General features: G+C 30.7%; 2 protein-coding genes across 2 annotated transcripts; both read right to left on the bottom strand.

Moving 5' to 3' along the window:
- Nucleotides 1–5,004: 5,004 nt before the first annotated feature.
- LOC130940519 (cytochrome P450 71D10-like) lies at nt 5,005–8,308 on the bottom strand. The gene is made up of 3 exons (XM_057868675.1): nt 7,671–8,308; nt 7,207–7,529; nt 5,005–5,909 (listed from the first exon to the last, which is right to left on the bottom strand). The coding sequence occupies exons 1-3, from the start codon at nt 8,242–8,244 to the stop codon at nt 5,292–5,294; spliced, it is 1,515 nt and encodes a 504-aa protein (XP_057724658.1). The 5' UTR covers nt 8,245–8,308; the 3' UTR covers nt 5,005–5,291.
- Nucleotides 8,309–15,767: 7,459 nt separating this feature from the next.
- On the bottom strand, nt 15,768–17,870 carry LOC130941155 (premnaspirodiene oxygenase-like). Its single transcript, XM_057869559.1, has 2 exons — nt 16,923–17,870; nt 15,768–16,406 (listed from the first exon to the last, which is right to left on the bottom strand). The coding sequence occupies exons 1-2, from the start codon at nt 17,868–17,870 to the stop codon at nt 15,768–15,770; spliced, it is 1,587 nt and encodes a 528-aa protein (XP_057725542.1).
- Nucleotides 17,871–20,244: the final 2,374 nt, after the last annotated feature.

The raw sequence follows: 20,244 nt of genomic DNA, 5'->3' as shown, positions 1-20,244 counted from the left end.
TGAATTTGTTAATGATTAAACCTTGACTACAATTCCTTTTGGTATGTTGCATTTTCTCTACATAATTTGGTTTTAATTTATCAATTTCTGCTTTAATGTTTGATGGTCTTGGTTTGGTTATTTCTAGAGATCTTTCAGTTGGGGCTTGTCGTTTTATTTTGGGAGTTAGGGATAAAGATTTTGAACAACAACATAGAAATATCATCTGTGCATTCTGCTGGTCATTTTAATCATCTAATAGATTTTTAAGCAATGTGTGAATTTAGAGGTTTCATAATCAGGTTTTTGATAGATAATGGATATAGAAGTAAAAGTAGAATTAGCTGAAATACTTTGTGTAAGCAATTAGAAACATACCAAAAGCATTCTTGGTCTGAAAAAGTAGCATTATTTATTAGGAAGCAACTTCACAATGCTAAAACCCAAAGGCTGAACCATAGTTTTAGAAATTCTCCATCTAAAACACCTGATTTCTTGGATGATTATGCTTTTCTGAACTCTGGACTACTAGATCTCTGTATTATGCCTTTCTTTGCATGTATAATTCATATTTAACGTTAAAAAACACATTCTGTGAGTAGTGTGTTATTTCATGTGTCATTTTTACCATGATAGTCATATTTAATTGTTTATCTTTTGTTTGTCACGAAGCTCAGGTTTCAAGCTCTGTGTTAAGTTAATAAATATTTTAATCCTCTTATGTTACATTTGATTTTTTATTTAAAGGATCGAGCTAATGAGATATACAAGCGGGTTGAAGATCAAAAGTCTAGTAGACGAAGAAATCAGGATGCATTATTGGTATGAATAATCAAGCTGTCAAAGCTGCCAAGCCTTTGAAGAACATTTTGCAGCCCTTGAAATGTAGAGCAGAAGAGACCATAAAGGCCATATTCACAAGAAAAAGGAAAAGTATATGAAACTAAAAGGTGATCAGCCAAAAAGTAAACAACTTAATTAATTTATAATTATATTTAATTAATTTTATTTGTTTTTAATTTATAACATTTGATATTAATTGCTTCTTACCTCAAATTAAAATTCTGAATGATACGTTGGAAAATTAGGGGCGGGAATCATGGAACTCTGCTTCCAACAATCCCGATTCTTAGTATATAAAAAAATTTATAAAATATATAAAAGAACATCCATTTAGTATAAAAAAAAAACATTCTAATACTTAGTAGAAGAAACATCCTAATGCTTAGTATAAGTACCATCCACATAAAGGTTTTAGATTCACCCAGATACATTTGGCTGGTTTTTGGCTGATACCTCTTGGTTCCCTAACATTATTGTATTTACAATTACATCTTAGATGCCAAGGGAGCATTTTGTTTTGGCTGTATTTTTAACCACTCTACTTGATATTAACTCAACCGTTCATTTTGATTCACCCTCCCTATTTGACGATTAATTCTTTGGGAAGGAGAGGCCATTGATATAAAAAGTTGCTCGACCTTGTAAGAGTTCAAAAGGACATAAGAAATAATGTATAAATCATTTTCAGTCCTACAAGCAAGTTCTTATGATTTTATCTCTCACGAACAAATTAATGTTGTGCATAAAACAGTAATTGGGGCAAGAGAGAACTGTGTCTAGGTTCCTTAATAAGTGAATATGGTAATTTTTTGATTTAGTTCATTATCAACATACTTAAATGAATTGTAGCCTTAGTTTAACTGTGGTTAACTGAATAGTTTTAATATATTAAGATCATCACAACTAAGTTATTCTGTTCATACATGATTATAATATTTAAAAAGAAAGATAGAATAGTAAATAAAAAATCCATTATTTATATAGATAAGCAAAAAAAAATAAATGATCATTTGTATCAATGAGAGATGAAAACGCTGACATTTGTACCCATGAAAGCTCGAAACTAATCTTGTACCCATGATAGATGCTGTCCGTCTGACAAAAGTGCCCTGACTTGGATCTGAGCTTGGTTTGTGGGTTTTCAAACTTACGTGGCACTCCCACCCCCTCCAAAGCCATATCTGAGCCAACCATTCACCATCATCATCTTCATCTTCTTCACCATCATCCCCATCCATCACTGTCTCTTTCCAGCCACCATAACCTCCATCACCATCACTTCAGCACCGCCACAGCCACCTCCTTTCACCACAACCTCCGACGACAACCCACACCGCCGCGCCCCTTTCTCTTTTTCTTTCTCTCTTCTCACCTCCGTTAAGCCCAGAAACCAAAGCTCCCAGCAGCATCAGACAAGCCAAAATTTTCAAACAGCAGCATGAATCAAAACAGTAAAAATTTTAAACAGCAGCATGAATAAAAACAAACCTAAATCCACTATCAATGTAGTGGCACTGCAGTCCAAAACACCACCATCAATGGAACCCCATAATCTGCTATTGAAGCTCGTAGCCACCCTGTCCCATATCGCCAATGTCTTGCTTTTCTACTTTGCTTCGCACTCAAAAGTAACCCAAAAGAGAATATCACAGCCAATAAGCCATTTATGTACCTCCATTGGAATTTTGATTCTTCTGAGTTTCTATCTCCATCCTCTGCTGGAAGGAATTCGTACAACACACCTTGTGCTACACAAAAACAATTCTCTACTTCAATAATCTTTTTTCTTTTATTATTTATTTGGAATGCTTCTAATTGTTTGTACCTTTACAGCTTGTTGAACGAAAAAGACAGTGATTAGCATTCCGAATAATTCTTTGCAAATTCTTGTGAACCTTGAGATGACTGTGCATGCATTGAAAATTGCAAGCACAATTAGAAATAAAGCTGTCCACACACAAACCCAAGCAGCCCAAGACAAAAAGAGTTTGGCACCGAAATCTGGTTTTGATGCGCAAAACTGAAACATAATTATGATACATTATAATGGTGGGTTCAGCAACACCAACAATCAACAATGGTTGGCCACCAAATATTGAGTGGATCATTCCACAAAGCCCCGTGAAATTTGGGGAAGACGAAGGACGAGGGTTGTGAAATTTGGAATTTTGGGGAAGACGATAGAAGGGGCTCATCGTCGGTGTTGCTGTGGCTCGTCGACGGCGTGGCGGTTCGGCCAGCGAGAGAGAGGGAGGAGAAGGTGGTCGGTTCGTTGGTGTGGCTGAGAAAGACAGAGAACACGCCAAGGGGAGAAAAGAAAAGAGAGTTGCGGTGGCTCGTAGAGGCCGAGGGTGATGGTTGGCGGAGCTAGGGTTCGGACAGGAGAGTGGTGACGGGTTGGAAGGTTGGGACGCTGCGGAGAAGGTTGGGTGTCGCGGCTGTTTGGTGGCAGACGAGAGGAGACCCGGGAATGGAGAAGGTGGCCGCTGTCGCTCTGGGCTTTGGTGGAGAGGAGGAGCTGGCGCTGTGATTTCTGGGCTCAGCGGAGGTAAGAAGAGGGGAAGAAGAAGAGAAAGAGGCGCGGCGGTGTGGGTTGTCGCCGGAAGTTGTGGTGAAGGGAGGTGGGTGTGGCGGTGCTGAGGTGATGATGATGGAGGTTATGGTGGCTGGAAAGAGATAGTGATGGATGGGGATGATGGTGAAGAAGATGAAGCTGATGATGGTGAATGGTTGGCTCAGATATGGCTTTGGGGGGTGGGAGTGCCACGTAGGTTCGGAAACCCACGAACTAAGTTCAGATCTAAGTCAGGGCACTTTTGTCAGACGGATAGCATCTATCATGGGTACAAGATTAGTTTCGAGCTTTCATAGGTACAAATGTGAGCGTTTTTATCTCTCATGGGTACAAATAGTCATTTATTCAGCAAAAAAACGTATAATATCAATTCAATTTTAAACTTTTACATAATAACAAATAAGATTAACACGTTCTAGTAAATACAACAAAAAATTAAACAAATACACATCTGTGTATGGCATGTCACCAAAGAAAATAAGCACTTCATTCTCATTTGTCATTCTACAAACCAAGTCAAATAAGTAGCCAAGCTAGGCTAAACCAAAAAAAAAAAAAAGTAGCCAAACTAGGATCAATCAGGATCTTTAAGTAAATAGAACTACCATAGTGATCTGAATAGTGGAACTTCTTTTGAAGTGGTTTTAATCTCCAAAGTTAGAGGCACAAAGACAAAGGCATACTCAGTAACAAATACTAGCAAAGGCAGATCAGTCTAATGTAAGGAGTTGATTTTTAAAATTTTTTACTTTTAATCCTGTCTCTTTATACAGACATAATATAATTCATAAAAATCTAAATTTTATGCACAATGTTACTCATTAAATTAGGAATTGATGGTGTCCATTTGCGTCAAATCTATTTTAGACTTTTGGTCCTAAATATTTAAACAAAATAATATTAGCTTCTATTTAATTTCATACTTACAATTCAAAATATAAAATTTTAAACCTTGCTTATTGGCAACGAAAACTTCTAACATCCAACCTATTTAATAAAACAAAATTTCATAAACAATTATGACATAACATTTTCTTATAAAAATATTCGTACTACGTACTTCTTTTTTCTTTTTCTTTAAGTTTAAAAAAAAAAAACTTGTTCCCTTCCATAAACCAATCATAAACCAAAACAAAGCTAACCCAAAACAGAATCATAGGAAAAGCCACTTCATTACTGTTTAGTAGTATATACATCTAAATGAACAATTTTATAGCTTAATAAAAACAAATTTTCAGTCCTCAAATCTACGTGACTACAAAACATAGTATTTTTGGAATTTTACAAAATACAGTACAAGCAGGAATGGTCTCGCAGATTCAATTCATAGAATACACAAATAATGCAAAAATAATTCAATTCGCATATTTCTACAGCTAGATAAATGCAAGCAGGGATGATAATAACTAATATATAAGTGCATCACACGAGTTTAACACTAGTAGTGTAGTAACAATGGGCTTATAAGTTAATAAAGTTGAAATTTAATAGGCTTAACTCAACTTTAAAGTTAAATAATTTATGAAATGAGAGATATTTTATATTTTTGAATTATTTATAGACTTTATCTTTGGGGTTATAGAATTTGTAATAGAAAAATGATCAAATGTGATGAATAAAATATAATATATAAAAAGACTTTATTAGGTAGATAATGATTTTTGTGAATAATGTGAACAATGAATTTTAAGATTGGCTTAATAAAATAAAAATACATTACACCCTAAATTACCCACATAAATCTTAATATTAGGATAACCATTCGCACACCTAGTGAATTAAACATCAGATATATCTATTATTCACATTATTTAATATTTTCATTATCTACTTATACTTTTCTTATATAAAATCACTCTTTTAATTTTCTCACTCTAGGGATAATTTATATTAATTAAGGTTGATGATGAATAATGGGAATTAAGCAGAGATCATTTTTTCTTCTTACAGTGATCCCAAACAACTCAGTCATATCAAGTTCATCATTCTTGATTCCATTGGGAAGCTTCCAATCAAAATGGTAAAGAAGTTGAGCAAGTGGCAACTCCATGTTTGGTGTAGCAAATGTAATTCCGGGACACATTCTTCTTCCACCACCAAATGGAATAAACTCAAAGTTTGTGCCTCTATTCTCAATTGAATAATTATCAACAAACCTCTCAGGCTTAAATTCCATGGCATCAACCCAATACGTTGGATCTCTTCCAATTGCCCAAGCATTGATAATAATTCTAGAATTGGCTGGAATTTGATACCCTTTGATTTGGCATGGTTCTTTGTTTTCTCTAGGAACTAACAATGGCACAGATGGATGTAACCTTAAGGTTTCTTTGATGATAGACTTAAGGTATGTCAATTGGTGCAATTTTGATTCATCCACATACCCTTTACTACCATAAACTCTTCTAACTTCAGCTTGTGCAGTTTCCATCACTTTTGGTTTCTTAATCATTTCAGCCATTGCCCATTCCACAACCGCTGAGGATGTTTCTCCACCGCCAATAAACATGTCCTGCAAATGAATTAATTATAAGAAAGGTTTTGCTAACAAACATGTTAAGGAATTAATAATCTTATTAGTATAAAGAAAAAAATTATAAAAAATTAAATAGTCAAAACTTTTGATGCATTTAAATTGTAATATATATATAAAGTTTTATCAGAAAAGACCTAATCAATCCCAAATAAATAATATGTTAGTAGTTTCTATTAATCTTTCATTAAAAAACTGATATAAGAACTAATTTATCTAATAAAAAAATAAAAAAAAAATTTATTATTAAGAGATGGGTTGTACTGAAATTATTAAATCAGTAAAATTGAGTCATAGTTGTCAGAACTGAATCGATAATAGAACCGATTAAGCTATTGGTTTACTGATTTATTGATTCAACTGATAAATTAGTGGTTGAATTAATAAAACCGGTCTCACGTAAATATAAAATATAAAATAATTAAAAATTTAAAATTAAAATTTAAAATACATATTTTCAATAATATTTTATGAAAAATAAATCGAACCGAATTAAAATTCGGTTCACCAATTTTTCAATCAAACTAGCCGGTTTGGTTTAATTTTTACAACTATGAATTGAGCTCTTGTAAATTATACTAGTAATAATGCACGTGTCCTTGAGTGTACTATAATATATATATATATATATATATATATATATATATATGAGAAATTCTAGAAGGCAAATATTTTTATTAAAATTTGGTCAGTATTTAATCAGTGAAAAAATGTGAGTGATTCTATATTATTAGATATAATCTCATACTATTAAAAATATTAATAAGGACTAATTGATGGCTACAAATCACAAAACCTGCCTGCCCTTAGCACTTGCATACAAATTATTATGACAAGTGTTTTAAAAAAATAAAGAAAATATAAAACTATTATATGTACATATTAATTAAAAATAGGTTATCACAAATATTATTGTATTGTTTAATTTATTTTTGTGTATTTTTATTATTTTATATATATGTAATGTTGAAAAAAACATAAATATTTAATAATTCATTTTTATTAAAAAATCAACTCTTTGATATTTCTCTTGTATTTCGTCAACGAAGCTACATATATGCCTAGTTACATAAAAATTTCAACAATATTATATCCACGTTAAAAATAAAAATAAATACGAACCACAACTTTTCACAATTAATTCTAAAGTTTTATGATCACTCTTATATTGTAAAAATTTAAGAAAATAAATTCCGGCAAAATTTTCTGAACACGTGGCTTGTTTAGGTTCACAAAAAATAATTAAACTGATAATAATTATTTTTATTAGACTAACCTGAATGACTGCTTTAATGTGATCATCAGTTAAGGGATATTCAGAGTCTTTTTGTTGAAACTTGAGAAGAATATCAACTATATCTTCACTGCTTTCTTTTTCTTCACATTTGCCACCTTTTTTATTTCTATGATCATCTATGATGTCTTGCAATACCTTATCAGACTTTCTATGCAGTTCTTCAAGCTTAGTCTTGTCTCTACTCATCATTTCAAGCATTACTCTAATTGAAGGATACAGATCAGCAATACGATTTCTTCCTCCTATTTGCAATGCTTCCTCAAAAGATGATATAAAAACTTCCTGGTAACTATATTTTTTACCTATATTGTCAAATAAAAAACATACAATTATTAAATAGCAAATATGATAAAGTTGTATGTAATGAGAGAGATTAAAAATAATAATAATAATAATAAATGTAAAAAACAAAACTATTTGCGCTGTGTATAAATTTCTTTTACCAAATGCTATTCTAGCCGTGATTCCATAGGTCATTGATAAAATCTTCTGAGAGATATTAAAAATGGAGCCTTGACTTTGAGATATTGCTTTGACCAACTCTGAAAACTCTGCTTCTCTTATGTGCCTAAAAGATTGAACACGCTTTGCTGTTAATAACTCCATGGTGCATATCTTTCGTACATGCCTCCAATACTCTCCATAGGGGGCAAAGACAATGCTTGTGCCATTATAAGCCATGATTCTTTGATAGAGAAGGTTTGGCCTATCACAAAAGTTGAGATCTTGAGTCTTCATAATCTCTTGTGCCATTTCAGGTGATGTAACTATTATGTGGGACACTTCTCCTAGTTTAAGATGCATTAAGGGTCCATATTTGGATGCTAAGTTTCTTAGGCATTCATGGAGCATTGATCCTACAAGGTTGTGCATGTTTCCTATTATGGGTAGTTTTCTTGGCCCTGGGGGTAAATTGGTAATATCCTTGGAGGAACTAAATTTCTTAATGGCTATTTTCAATAACATAAAGAGAAAGAGGAAGGTGGCGAAGATAGAGATAAGGTTCTGAAGATCCATGGTATGTGCTAGAGTAATGTATAATTGAGGAAGAAGGAACTAATTATACAGGGGATATATACACAACCGCTGCGGATGTTTCTCCACCACCAATAAACATGTCCTGCAAAATGGATTAATTATAAATATTTTAATGTGAAAACTCAGGTGCAGTCGATTTCACGTGAAGTTGATAGCTGAGATTCATTAGATAAAAATTTAGTCAAATTAATCAAACCATTTAACAATTTTCACCTATCAACTTCACGTGATATTAACTGCACCTGAATTTCGACCATATTTTAATCAACAAAAATGGCTTAAGGACATTAATTTGTGCATGTGTTTATTAATAGAAAAATATTTTATCAAAAACTAATGATAGTTAAAACTTTTAATGTATTTGTAATGTATTTATTAAGAAAAAACATAAAAAATAATTACTAATGATAATCTTAATAAAGAAAAAAAAGAAAAAAAAAGAAAACCTAATAATTGTATTTTGACTTTTAGTGGCATGCATTGGTAACAGGAAGGAAAGGGGATCTATCTTGAGAAATCTATATATCTAATGAATATATGGTTACGTGGATGTAATTCAATTGAATAAAATGATTATAAAAATATTTGATATTTTATGTGTGTATGTGTGAATGTCCTTTAAAACAAAATCAGGGGACAAGGTAATATATTGTCCATATTCCATGGCTCTAAATAATTGTGCTTGTCTTTTCTATGAAATTATTTATTCAAAATTTAATCAATAAATAAAAATATATAAATAATTATATTTTTAGTACTATATATACAAAATTGTTTTTTCTTTTAGCATAAATTTTATATATCTCATTTTTTATTTTTCTTATGACAATAAAAATTAAATTCTAAATCTTTAAATTTTAAAAATTTTATAATATTATATTATATAAACTTTATTATTATAAAATTACTTTAAATTTAATAATATTTTTTAAATATTGCCAAAGTTATATAGCTATGACAAACCTGGATGACTGCTTTGATATTATCATTAGTTAAGGAGTATTCAGAGTCTTTTTGTTGAAATTTAAGAAGAACATCAACCAAATCTTCACCATCTTTTTCACAGTTGCCACCAATTTTTTTATTTCTATGATCATCTATGATGTATTGCAATATCTTATCAGACTTTTTGTGCACTTCTTCAAGTTTAGTGTTCCCTATACTCACCATTTCAAACACTCTAATTGAAGGATATAGATCAGCAATACAATTTTCTACTGCTAGTTGCAATGTTTCCTCAATAGATGATATGAAATTTTTCTAGTAACTATATTTTTTACCTATATTGTTAAATAATAAACATACAATTAGTAAATATCAAATATGATAGACTAAAATACAATAATATAGTAAAATTAAATGTAAAATATAAATACAGAAATATATATTAAATTATAAGAATTTTTCAGTAATCATATTGGATTAGATACTACACCAATTCCAACCGATAACAGTATTTTTTGGCGACGGTTTTCAAAACTGCCACTAAGTGACAGTTTTGTGTCAGCATAACATGTGTATGCAACTATGCATGATAATAACTTTATATATAGGTGGAGTCTATATGACAACTACTATTACGGTAGTTATAATGATTATATAAAATAATTTTTAAATGTTATTAAAATTAGAGTAATATTTTTTAAATATTTAGAAATATTTTTTAATTTGGATATAGAAATAAAAAAGTATTATAAAAATATAAAATATATAATTTTAATTTTAGTAATATTTTGTAAGTATTATTAAAATGATATAAATACCATAATTACAATAATAATCAACATATAACATGCATGTAATATAGACATAGATATACAGAATAAACAAATTTTTTTCTTTTGGCAGATTGAACAATCTTACAAATACGTATAGTAGTTAATTATGAAAGAAATATAAGATAATACGCATATGAAGAGAGCAAAATTATTAAAGTATTTGCCATTGTGTAACATATTTTTTTCTGAATAAATGGTTAAATTTATTTTTAAAAAATTATTTATTTTATAATTTAGTCTTTGAATTTTTTTAATTAATTTCATTTTTTAAAAATTTTAAATTAGTAACATTAGTTCTTCACTTCTATTATTAACAACGTCAAAATTTATTAATATAACAATTTAAATGATACCACATTGATCATAATATATACTTGACGGTCCTAATTGGCAATTAACATATTAAATTTATGCAATTAGATCAAATAAATATCAAATTGATGAAGATTTTAAGACATTGATTGAAATTCTTCAAATTGGGGTTAATTAATTTGATCTAATAAATAATAACATATCATGTTAGCCACCAATTAAAATTGTCCAATGTGTATTGTAGTGTTACATAACATATTATATCAACAAACTTTGACGCCATGAGCAACGAAAGTAATGAAAAACTATTATAACCAACTTAAAATATTTAAAAAATAAATTTAATTAAAAAAATATTTTGAGAATCAATTTAGAGAGCTTTTTAAATTCTTGTTTAACTTGTCTAAACAAAACTAATTTTTAGTGATGAAAAAGAAATTATAAATAAATTCTACTCTTTATATTTGTGTTAGACAACTTAATTATAAATACCATAGCAATAACTTTCATGAAAACCAAACATTAGTCACAAATTATTATCTCTATATATGGGGTACAGAAAATGAGAAAATAATATGTGGCCATCGAGAGAAAGTGGACAAATTAAAGGTGATCACTAGTTTTTATATATTTTTATATGGAAAAGGTAATCATTGGTCACTGATTCTCTCAAGTCTCATGATGGAAAAGATGGCTTGAATAAATGGTATAGAAAACCAAATTAATAAAAAATAGCAAAACTAAAAGAATGCTTTGTATAACTTCTTTTATTACCACTTATTACTTATTATTTTTTATTTCAAATAAAATTGTTGCCTTTTAATACATAGAATAAATCATTGAAGCCTAAAACAAAAAACTCCAATCATTGCATGAATGATAGTGAGATGGATTGTCACATACGCATGTTCCCGGTGCCAAACATGTCTCTTTAGTTTCCAAAATGGACGAAAAAAACTACAACCATGCACATTCATATTATATATATATATATATATATATATATATATATATATATATATATATATATATATATATATACTCGACCTTAAAATATAAACAAGTTAAACACTGCAACCACACATAGATGTTAAGTTTTGAGATAGAAATTGGAGACACATAGGTGCATATATGTTAGTCACTCAGGTGTGCGATTAATAATGTGTGATGTAGCGAAGCTATAAGAGGGATATTTGTTTAATTAATTGTATTTTGGTGAGTCAATAAACTCAAATTATATATATATATATATATATATATATATATATATATATTTGTATTGGAAGATGACATAAACCTCAAAAAAAAAATTTAATTACAAACTAAACGGGTAAGATATCCCTCTTTCATCTTAATTTCTGGCCTTTTCTTTTCTTTATGTATTTTTGAACTTTTTAGCTGGTCTTTTGTCATTCTTGAATGATATGGCAACTATAATATGGGCTTTCTTCAGTTAGACTAGTGGGCATCCATTTTTGAATATTGAACCCAAACAATATTTGAGCACCTTTAGTATCGTTTGGGTTAGGCAGCCTCGATTGGTGGTATCATATATTGGCTGCCATCGATCCGATACCATCTATGTAATCCACTTGAGTTGGTCGAGCTTACTCATTTATTTAATTAAATGTTGGAAGTTTGAATCTTGCTTTGTACATATAGCAACTCATTGATTAATGACAGACTGACGAATTAATCTTTGACCTAAGGATAACCATCCGCATACCTAGTGAATTGAACATCCGATATATTTATTATTCACATTGTTTACTATTGAGCAATGCTAGGGGCCAGCAACATTTGTGATTGGTAGCCATCAACTAGCCATCAATGATGATTTGATGGTGTGAGATTGGTGTGAAATTTCATCCAATGGATCACTTTTCTCTGCTAGTTATATGCTGACCAAAATACAATAAAATTGTTGGCCCCTAAATTTTTTCTTTTACTATTTTCGTTGTATATCTATAATTTTCCATTTTAATATATAGATGACAAAACGAAACTTTGAAATAGTTTGTCATAAACCATATATGTTCCGAATATTACCACTCATTTAATTTGTTGCTGGATCAAATTTCAGTTCCTATCGCGGCTAAAAGATAAATAGCTTAAAATAGAAATAACTTGGCGGTTTTTGCAATTTTATATAAATAGATATTTCAATGGTTATTAAAACTGACTAAACATTTTGTGATGATTTAAAATTGTCGTTATTGGCCTCAAAACCGCCACTATATTTGTCGCTATTTGTATAAAACATTAATTGTTGCATTATTTGTTATGAGCAATGTTAGGGAACCAAAAGGATATTAACCAAAAATCAGCTAAATATCTGAGTGAATCTAAAATCTTTATGAGTTAATATACATGGATGTTTCTTCTGCTAAGTATTAGAATGTTTCTTTTTCATACTAAATGGATGTTCTTTTATATATTTTTCGAATTTTTTGTATTACAAATGTGAATGTCTCTATTTCTTTAAGAATTTCATAATTTTTTTAAATTTTATAGATATTTAATTATTTTTGCTAAAATATAACTGGATATTTCTTTTATTAAGTATTAGGATGCTTTTTTTTTTCATATTAAATGAATGTTTTTTTATATTTCTGTAATTGTTCAAGGACTCCTTTTGACTAAGATCAAGTGTGTAGTTTGCAATCTCTTTAATCATCAAAACGGCATCTAATATTCCAAAACGCAGATGTCGGTGATAGAAGACATGGGCATGTGTGCGAAAGGTTGCTGAGCCAAACTTTGTTGAACTGGTTGCAGGGTAGGACGGTGGTTAATTGGGCCAGGTTATTGATTGGGATTATAAACCGGCGAGGGTTTATGCGGAAAAGGAGAGTGTGGTGGAGGTGTTGCAAGCAATACAGTGAATAGAGGCGGCGATGAAGAGATTCTTCTTCGGTTACAAGCAAGTTGTGGCGGTGGTGATGGGGAGTGTAGAGGGTGGTGGGAACCGAGTTGGTTCCAGCGGCTCGCTGATAGAAGAGGAGTGGGTCGCGGTGCGGAGGCGGAAAGGGTCTGACGGTGAGAGAGAGGTCTGTGTGTGTGATTGTTGGAGGTGGGTAGGTTAATGTGAAAGAGAAGATGAACGTTTTTATAGATTTTAATTAGGTTTACTTAATCTTTTAAATTTTTTAAATTTTAAATTTAAAAATTTAAAATTAATTAATTATTAATATAAATTAATATAATTTTGTTTAGTTTTTAGTTGGTAATTTTTTGGTTCTATATACTTTTCCATTTGTTATATATTTAGAGCCGGTCTGCATAGATATGTAATCCGCTTGAATGTACCAATATTTGGTATAATATGACCACTGACACTTAGGTGAGTTGAAAAAGGAAAATGGTCATTGAATCCATGCACTTGATTACAATCACAAATTAGATAGATGTTTAGTTAAGCAACGTTATCTCAATCAATAATGAAGAAAATGATAGAACACCGAAAGGTTGTAGAAGACTTCCGACTTTACAAATAATATAAATATTAAATATGGATTTGATTGAAATGATGTTGTGCATGTTCATTTGAAATATATCAAATATTTTGGGGAAAGATTTTGGCACCAACTAACAGGATGATGAGAAGCAGGAATATTAAATGTGTACAGTTAGTTGTTAGAGATTTTAAATGATGTGTGTTTTTATTTTAGGTAGTTTTATATCATTTTTAGTATTATTATACACAATACACAATTACTATCCAATAAATAAATATTTTCAAATAAAACGATTTTATTTTTAATTTTTAACTTTTTTTTTTATATAGGAGAAGTTCGATCTAACAACTTTTAAGAAAGAAACAGAACTTAGGTGCCATTTGAACTAAAGTTCTTTGACTATAGATATTATTTTTATTTTAGCATAAAAGAAAAATCAGTTGAGATAGAATAGGGTGATTTAGAATGACAGATATAACCAATTTGGGAGTACTTAGAGTGGTTAAATTCTTCCTTCCCCATTATTCTTGTAAGACCTAAAAAAATTATATAAGCACCACTATTTTTTGCTTCCTACACAAGAAACATATCTATGGTAGGTCTTAGTTGAGATAATGTTATGGAATCCGGCATTCAATGATAAAGAAATTATGAAATTAGTTAAAATTTTGATTGGAAAAAATGGCACTCTTTTCTTAAAATATTTAAATAATACTTTTTTATTTATAAAATATACACTTTTTTTTTATAAATTTAAAATATATTTTTTTTAGTTTATTTGACCAAAATACTCGTCAAAATCATTATAAATATAATATAAAGAACAATGTTAGGAGGTAGTAACATTTGTGATTGGTAGCCATCAACTAGACATCAATGATGATTTGATGGTGTGAGATTTCATCTAATGGTTCACCTTTTTCTGCTGGTTATATGCTGGCCAAAATGCAATAAAATTGTTGGCCCTCTCGACTTTTCCTAATATAAATTAGTAATTATTATTATTTGCTTGAATCAAATAATAATGATACTATTAATATATCTATGATTAACGTAGTAAATTTATTTATTTTTAATATTTTATTATTAATTATGAAAAATTAAATTAAATATTTTATACTATTTTAAAATAAATAAAATTCATTACAATAATGATAAATAAATATTTTATATTATTATTATCATTATTATTAAACCCCAGCTCTTCTAAATGCTTAATTTTATGTTAACATGAATATAATAGAAAATGTATACACAACAGAGCATTTAAAATTATCTGAATCCTCCACTCAAAAGAGCTACAGCTAACTCTCTATTCCTTTGTCACTCTAATCCTGCCACAAGTTACAACCACAACAACTTAACTATCTCACAGGGACACTTTAGAGATAGCACCATCGTTATCAATGCAATTAAGTTATAGAATCTCCTCATGCATATATCATATATGTACTGTTTACCCATACTCATATATAAATTGTGTATGTGTTGACTTGAAATAATTGGTGCAGTGCTTAACATTTCTTACTATATATAATTGATTCTAGAACAACCGCAAAACTTACATTATTTATAAAAAAATTCAGTAAATATTATTATTTTTTATCCATATTTTATTAACAATAATTTATATTTATATTTATAAAATTTTATACATAAAAATATATAATTTATACTTGTATTTATTAAAATTTATACATATAAATTAATATAATTTATATTCAAATTTTTTAAATTTACATATATAATTATTAAAAATTATTCACCTTTAAAAATTTCTCTTTATAAAATATAAAAACTAAGCTAAAATATGCTTGTAATAATTTACATCTAAGATGATAAATGAGAATTATTATATTATAATTTAATTTTTTTTAATAAATTTTAACTATTATTTTTATATAAAAATAACTTAATATCCATATATGATAGATCACTAATGGATATAAAATTATTACATATTATTATTATTATTCGATGGAATAATGGAAACTAAGATAAGATCATTCTTCCTTCTTGCTGTGCTTCCCAAATCTTCAATCATATCCAAGTCTCCATTATTCGGAACTTGCCAATCGAAATAATACAGAAGTTGTGCAACACAAACTTCAATGCTGGAAACAGCGAAATACAAGCCTGGACATATCCTCCTGCCAGCACCAAAAGGTATGAACTCAAAATTGGAACCTTTGTAATCAATAGAACATTCTAGAAACCTTTCAGGACGGAAACTCTCAGCGTCTTCTTCGCCTCCCCAATACTTAGGATCTCTTCCTATTGCCCATGCATTTACTATCACTGTGCTTCCTGCGCCTATTGTGTAGCCGTTGATCTCACATGTCTCTCTACATTCTCTTGGAAGGAGTAATGGAAATGGAGGGTGTAATCTCATTGTCTCTTTGATAACTGCTTTTAGATATGTTAGATTCTCGAGAGATGATGATGATGATGATGATGATGATGATTCTTTGGCGCCAAAAGCTTTTCTAACCTCTTCTTGAGCTCTTGCCATTGCTTTTGGATTCTTCATTAGCTCAGAAATCGTCCATTCTATGACTGCAGATGATGTTTCAACTCCGGCAACAAACATGTCCTGAATCATGTAATAATCAATTGTTAAACTTTTGTTGCGGATATCTAATCATATATAATAAATTTTATTTTAACTCTACATGTATATATATAAAGATAAATATTCGCATGCAATAAAATTGTTAGTTAAAAATCGTTAGATATATAATATAATCAAACATAATAAATTATTTAATGATTTTCAACTAATAACTTTACTTAAAAACAACTACTTGTTTTCTATATATATAGATCATAATTGTACACAAAAATTAGAGAAACCGTCATTTTTTCCTCTTATATATGCATGCATGTACTAGAGTCATAAATATGATGATGATTAGGTGGCAAACCCTAACTAACAGCTAATAAAAGAATATAATAAAATGTATGAAAATTCGCGTATAATTATCTTTATGTGAGATTGTCATTAGATAATTTGATATGTTTGACTGAATTGTTATCTAACAGTTTTCAGTTAATAACTTCACATTAAAATAAAATAAAAAAATATGAAAAAAAGACGATGTATACATACAAAAATAATAGCTTTGACGTTGTCCATTGTTAAGGGATACTCAAAGGCTTCATGATCTTCAACAAGATTTAGGAGAATAGAGAGAAGATTCTCTTCATTATATTTATCACTTCCATTTCTCCTTTTTACTTTTTCTCCAATGATGTTTTCCACAATCACATCAAATTCTTTATGCAATTTTTCTGCTTCATACTGAACTCTACTTATGAGATGAAGCCACGTGTAAGACGGAAAAAGAGTAAACACAACAAATAAACGTTCAGCAATTTTTCCAAGATTCTTCAACAGTAAAACGAACTCTTCTTCATCCTTACACTTTCCTCCAAAAATTGCTCTAGCAGTGATTGCACACGTCAAGGACACAACTTTCTTACTAAGATTAACACAAGATCCAGTGTTAGCAGAAACCCATGTTATCAAATTCATTACCTCTTCTTCCCTTATTGATTTGAATGAACGAACACGTTTAGGACCAAGAAGTTCCACCGAAGATATTCTTCTTAATTGCTTCCAATACCCGCCATATCTTGCCATGGCAATGTCCGTGGAACCATAGAACAAAATATCTGCACCAATTAATTGTTTAGGCCTTTCGGCGAAAATGGTGTCGTAGGTTTTAAACACTTCTTCGGCAACTTCTGGAGAAGAAACCACCATGATTGATGCTTTGCCGAGCTTAAGGTGCATGAGAGGACCATGTTTTCGTGCTAGGTCTCTTAATTGATGATGGGTTAATGATCTTCCAACGAAATGGTGTATGCTACCGATTAAAGGTAGTGTCCATGGCCCCGGGGGAAGGTTGTTATTCGGTGTTGTTTTCTTGGTTGTGGCTTTGGATTTCTTAGCTAACAATTTGAGGAGTTGTGATATGAAAAGGATGATGCTTATTAATGAAAATAAAAAGGGTAAGGAAGAGATTAGTAATGAGGAGAAGTGATGATGTTCCATGAGGAAATTAAATGTTTAGAGAAAGAGATATATACTCATGTGATTATAATATGAAGTTCCAATTGATTTGTGCTTGTTTATTTATAGGGTATGAAACGGAGGATCCATGGATAAATATGATTTGTAAAAGGAATTATAATTATTTTTTTACTAAATAAAAATATTTTTTGGATTTATTTATTTTTTCATAAATTATGTCAACATATTTTTGTTGTGCACTTTATTAATATTTTATAGAATAGAATAAATATAAGGAAATTACTTAGATAAAGATATCAAAAACCTCATTTTTTTAAATTAAGATTTAACACATATAATCAATTAAACTGTATTATTTTTATTAAAATTAGACCAAACAAATCAGTTTAACCAAAAATTGACAAATTAAATTTTAAATCGGTATAAATTAATATTTTTTTATAAAAAATAACTATAATATTTCTATTATAAAGAGAAACTCTAAATCCTAACTTATAACGACAGAGAAGAAAATGGTTAGAATTTAAGATTCTCAAAATTAATATATATAATATAAGAGTAATTTAGTCATTTTCTATAATAGGGATACTGTAGTCATTTTATATAAAAAATTAATATTAATTTAGACTGATTCAAAATTTGATTCACCATTTTTTGGTCAAATTAATTTGTTTGGCTTAGTTTTGACAAAAATAACAAGATTTAATCGATTATATGTGTTAAATTTTAATTATTAAAAAATATTAAAAAAAATATTTTAGACGTGTTTATCAAAGTGGCTCCTAAATATAAATATTAGAAAACTAACACTATAATAGTAGTTGTTCCGGGGCTTACCTAGAACCGGACGGTGGTTGGGCTTATTTGTAAGGCCCAAGTGCTAGAGGAAGGTGGTCTCCGACTTGTTTACGTTTAGGAGCCGCCTCCGAGTTGTGTATGTGAAAGAATGGGGGGTGGTACCTGCAAAGACACTCCGATGCCTAAGTCAGCAAGGGTGTAAGCAGGTCTAGAGAGTATTGGGCTTAGAGATACCTGAGGGATGTCAGTGTATTTATAGTGGTGAACACATAACCACCGTTGGAGTAGTTCTGCCTTTTAAGGGGAATAACCGTCCCTTTATCTTAGGAAAGTTGAGATATTGCTCCTGGAAGTGGTTAGAGAGATTTTAGGGGCAGTTATCCTCTTGAGTGAGGGTTTATCTGCCAGCTAATCCCTCGCTCTCGACTTCTTTAGAGCAAGTCGTGGTAGGCACTGACTTCGTAGATTGAAGGTCGGTGTAGGGTGAGGCTCAATCCTTTAGATTGGGCCGTTCGTTGGGTCTTGGGCCTTATCATTGGGTCAGGGTATGAACAGTGCCCCTACTCGAGCCCAATTTCTTTTAAGATTTGGGTTCGAGTATTCTACTCGGGGTCGTAGCCGACCTAGGAGGGAACCGACGTGATCATTGGGGGCCGACGTGACTTTTCGTGACTTTTGATTTTCACAGTTACGTCTAATCAAACGTCGCGTCCGTTAGAAGTTCGCGTAGGGATTGATTACCTTGGTAACGGTGCACTCATTAATGACCGCTTCTATTTTTACCATTATGCCCCTAACGTGTTTATAAATATTTTCCCTCTCTTTCGTTGTTTCGTTTCTGCGATTTTTCGAATTTTCTTCTTCTCATCCGTTTGTGGGGCATTCCTTATTTGAAGGCTTTCATCTTTTTCTACCTTATTTCCAGATAAAGGTTAGTCTTTTCTTCTCTTCTCTTTTTACAACGTGCTTTCTGTTTGCATGCTTTTATTTTTTAGAGAGAGAGAGAAGTTGATTTGTAGGCTTCTGTTTGATTCCGTACCCCCCTTTAGAGACCATGTTTTTGATTTTCTTTTCTTTTTCCTTTGTAGGTTTCACTAACCCTTTTTAGGAAAAGAAATGTCTTCCGTAGAAATTCTTGCTCAGTGGGTCGATGTCACAGTCTTAGGGGAGGAACCTTGGGTTGACACTGATTTTATTACTGATCTTCGCACTCGTTACCGGCTCTGCACCTCTGATGAGGATGAGCCAAAGTATGAACTGCTTGTCCCGGGTCCAGAAGACCGGGTTTGCTTCGGTAGGGCTTCGGAGGCAGTCCCTCATTTCTTTTATATGTATGAGAGCATGATCACCCGCCTGGGCATTTTTCTTCCTTTCTTTGATTTTGAGATTGCTATTTTACGTTACTGTCGTGTTGCACCTACCCAGCTTCATCCCAATTCCTGGGATTTTCTGAAAATTTATCAGTTTGTCAGCCATGCCTTAGACTTTCCGACTTCTTTGGGGATTTTCTTTTTTCTTTTTCACATGACCAAGCCCTTCAGTGGGCAAAATAACAAGCAGCAGTGGGTGTCCTTCCGACTTATACAAGGTCGGAGGG

This window comes from Arachis stenosperma, chromosome 7, assembly GCF_014773155.1.
Source record: "Arachis stenosperma cultivar V10309 chromosome 7, arast.V10309.gnm1.PFL2, whole genome shotgun sequence".
Classification (NCBI taxonomy): Eukaryota; Viridiplantae; Streptophyta; class Magnoliopsida; order Fabales; family Fabaceae; genus Arachis; species Arachis stenosperma.
The sequence above is the reverse complement of the archived record's forward strand: the minus strand, read 5'-3'. Positions and strand labels throughout refer to the sequence as shown.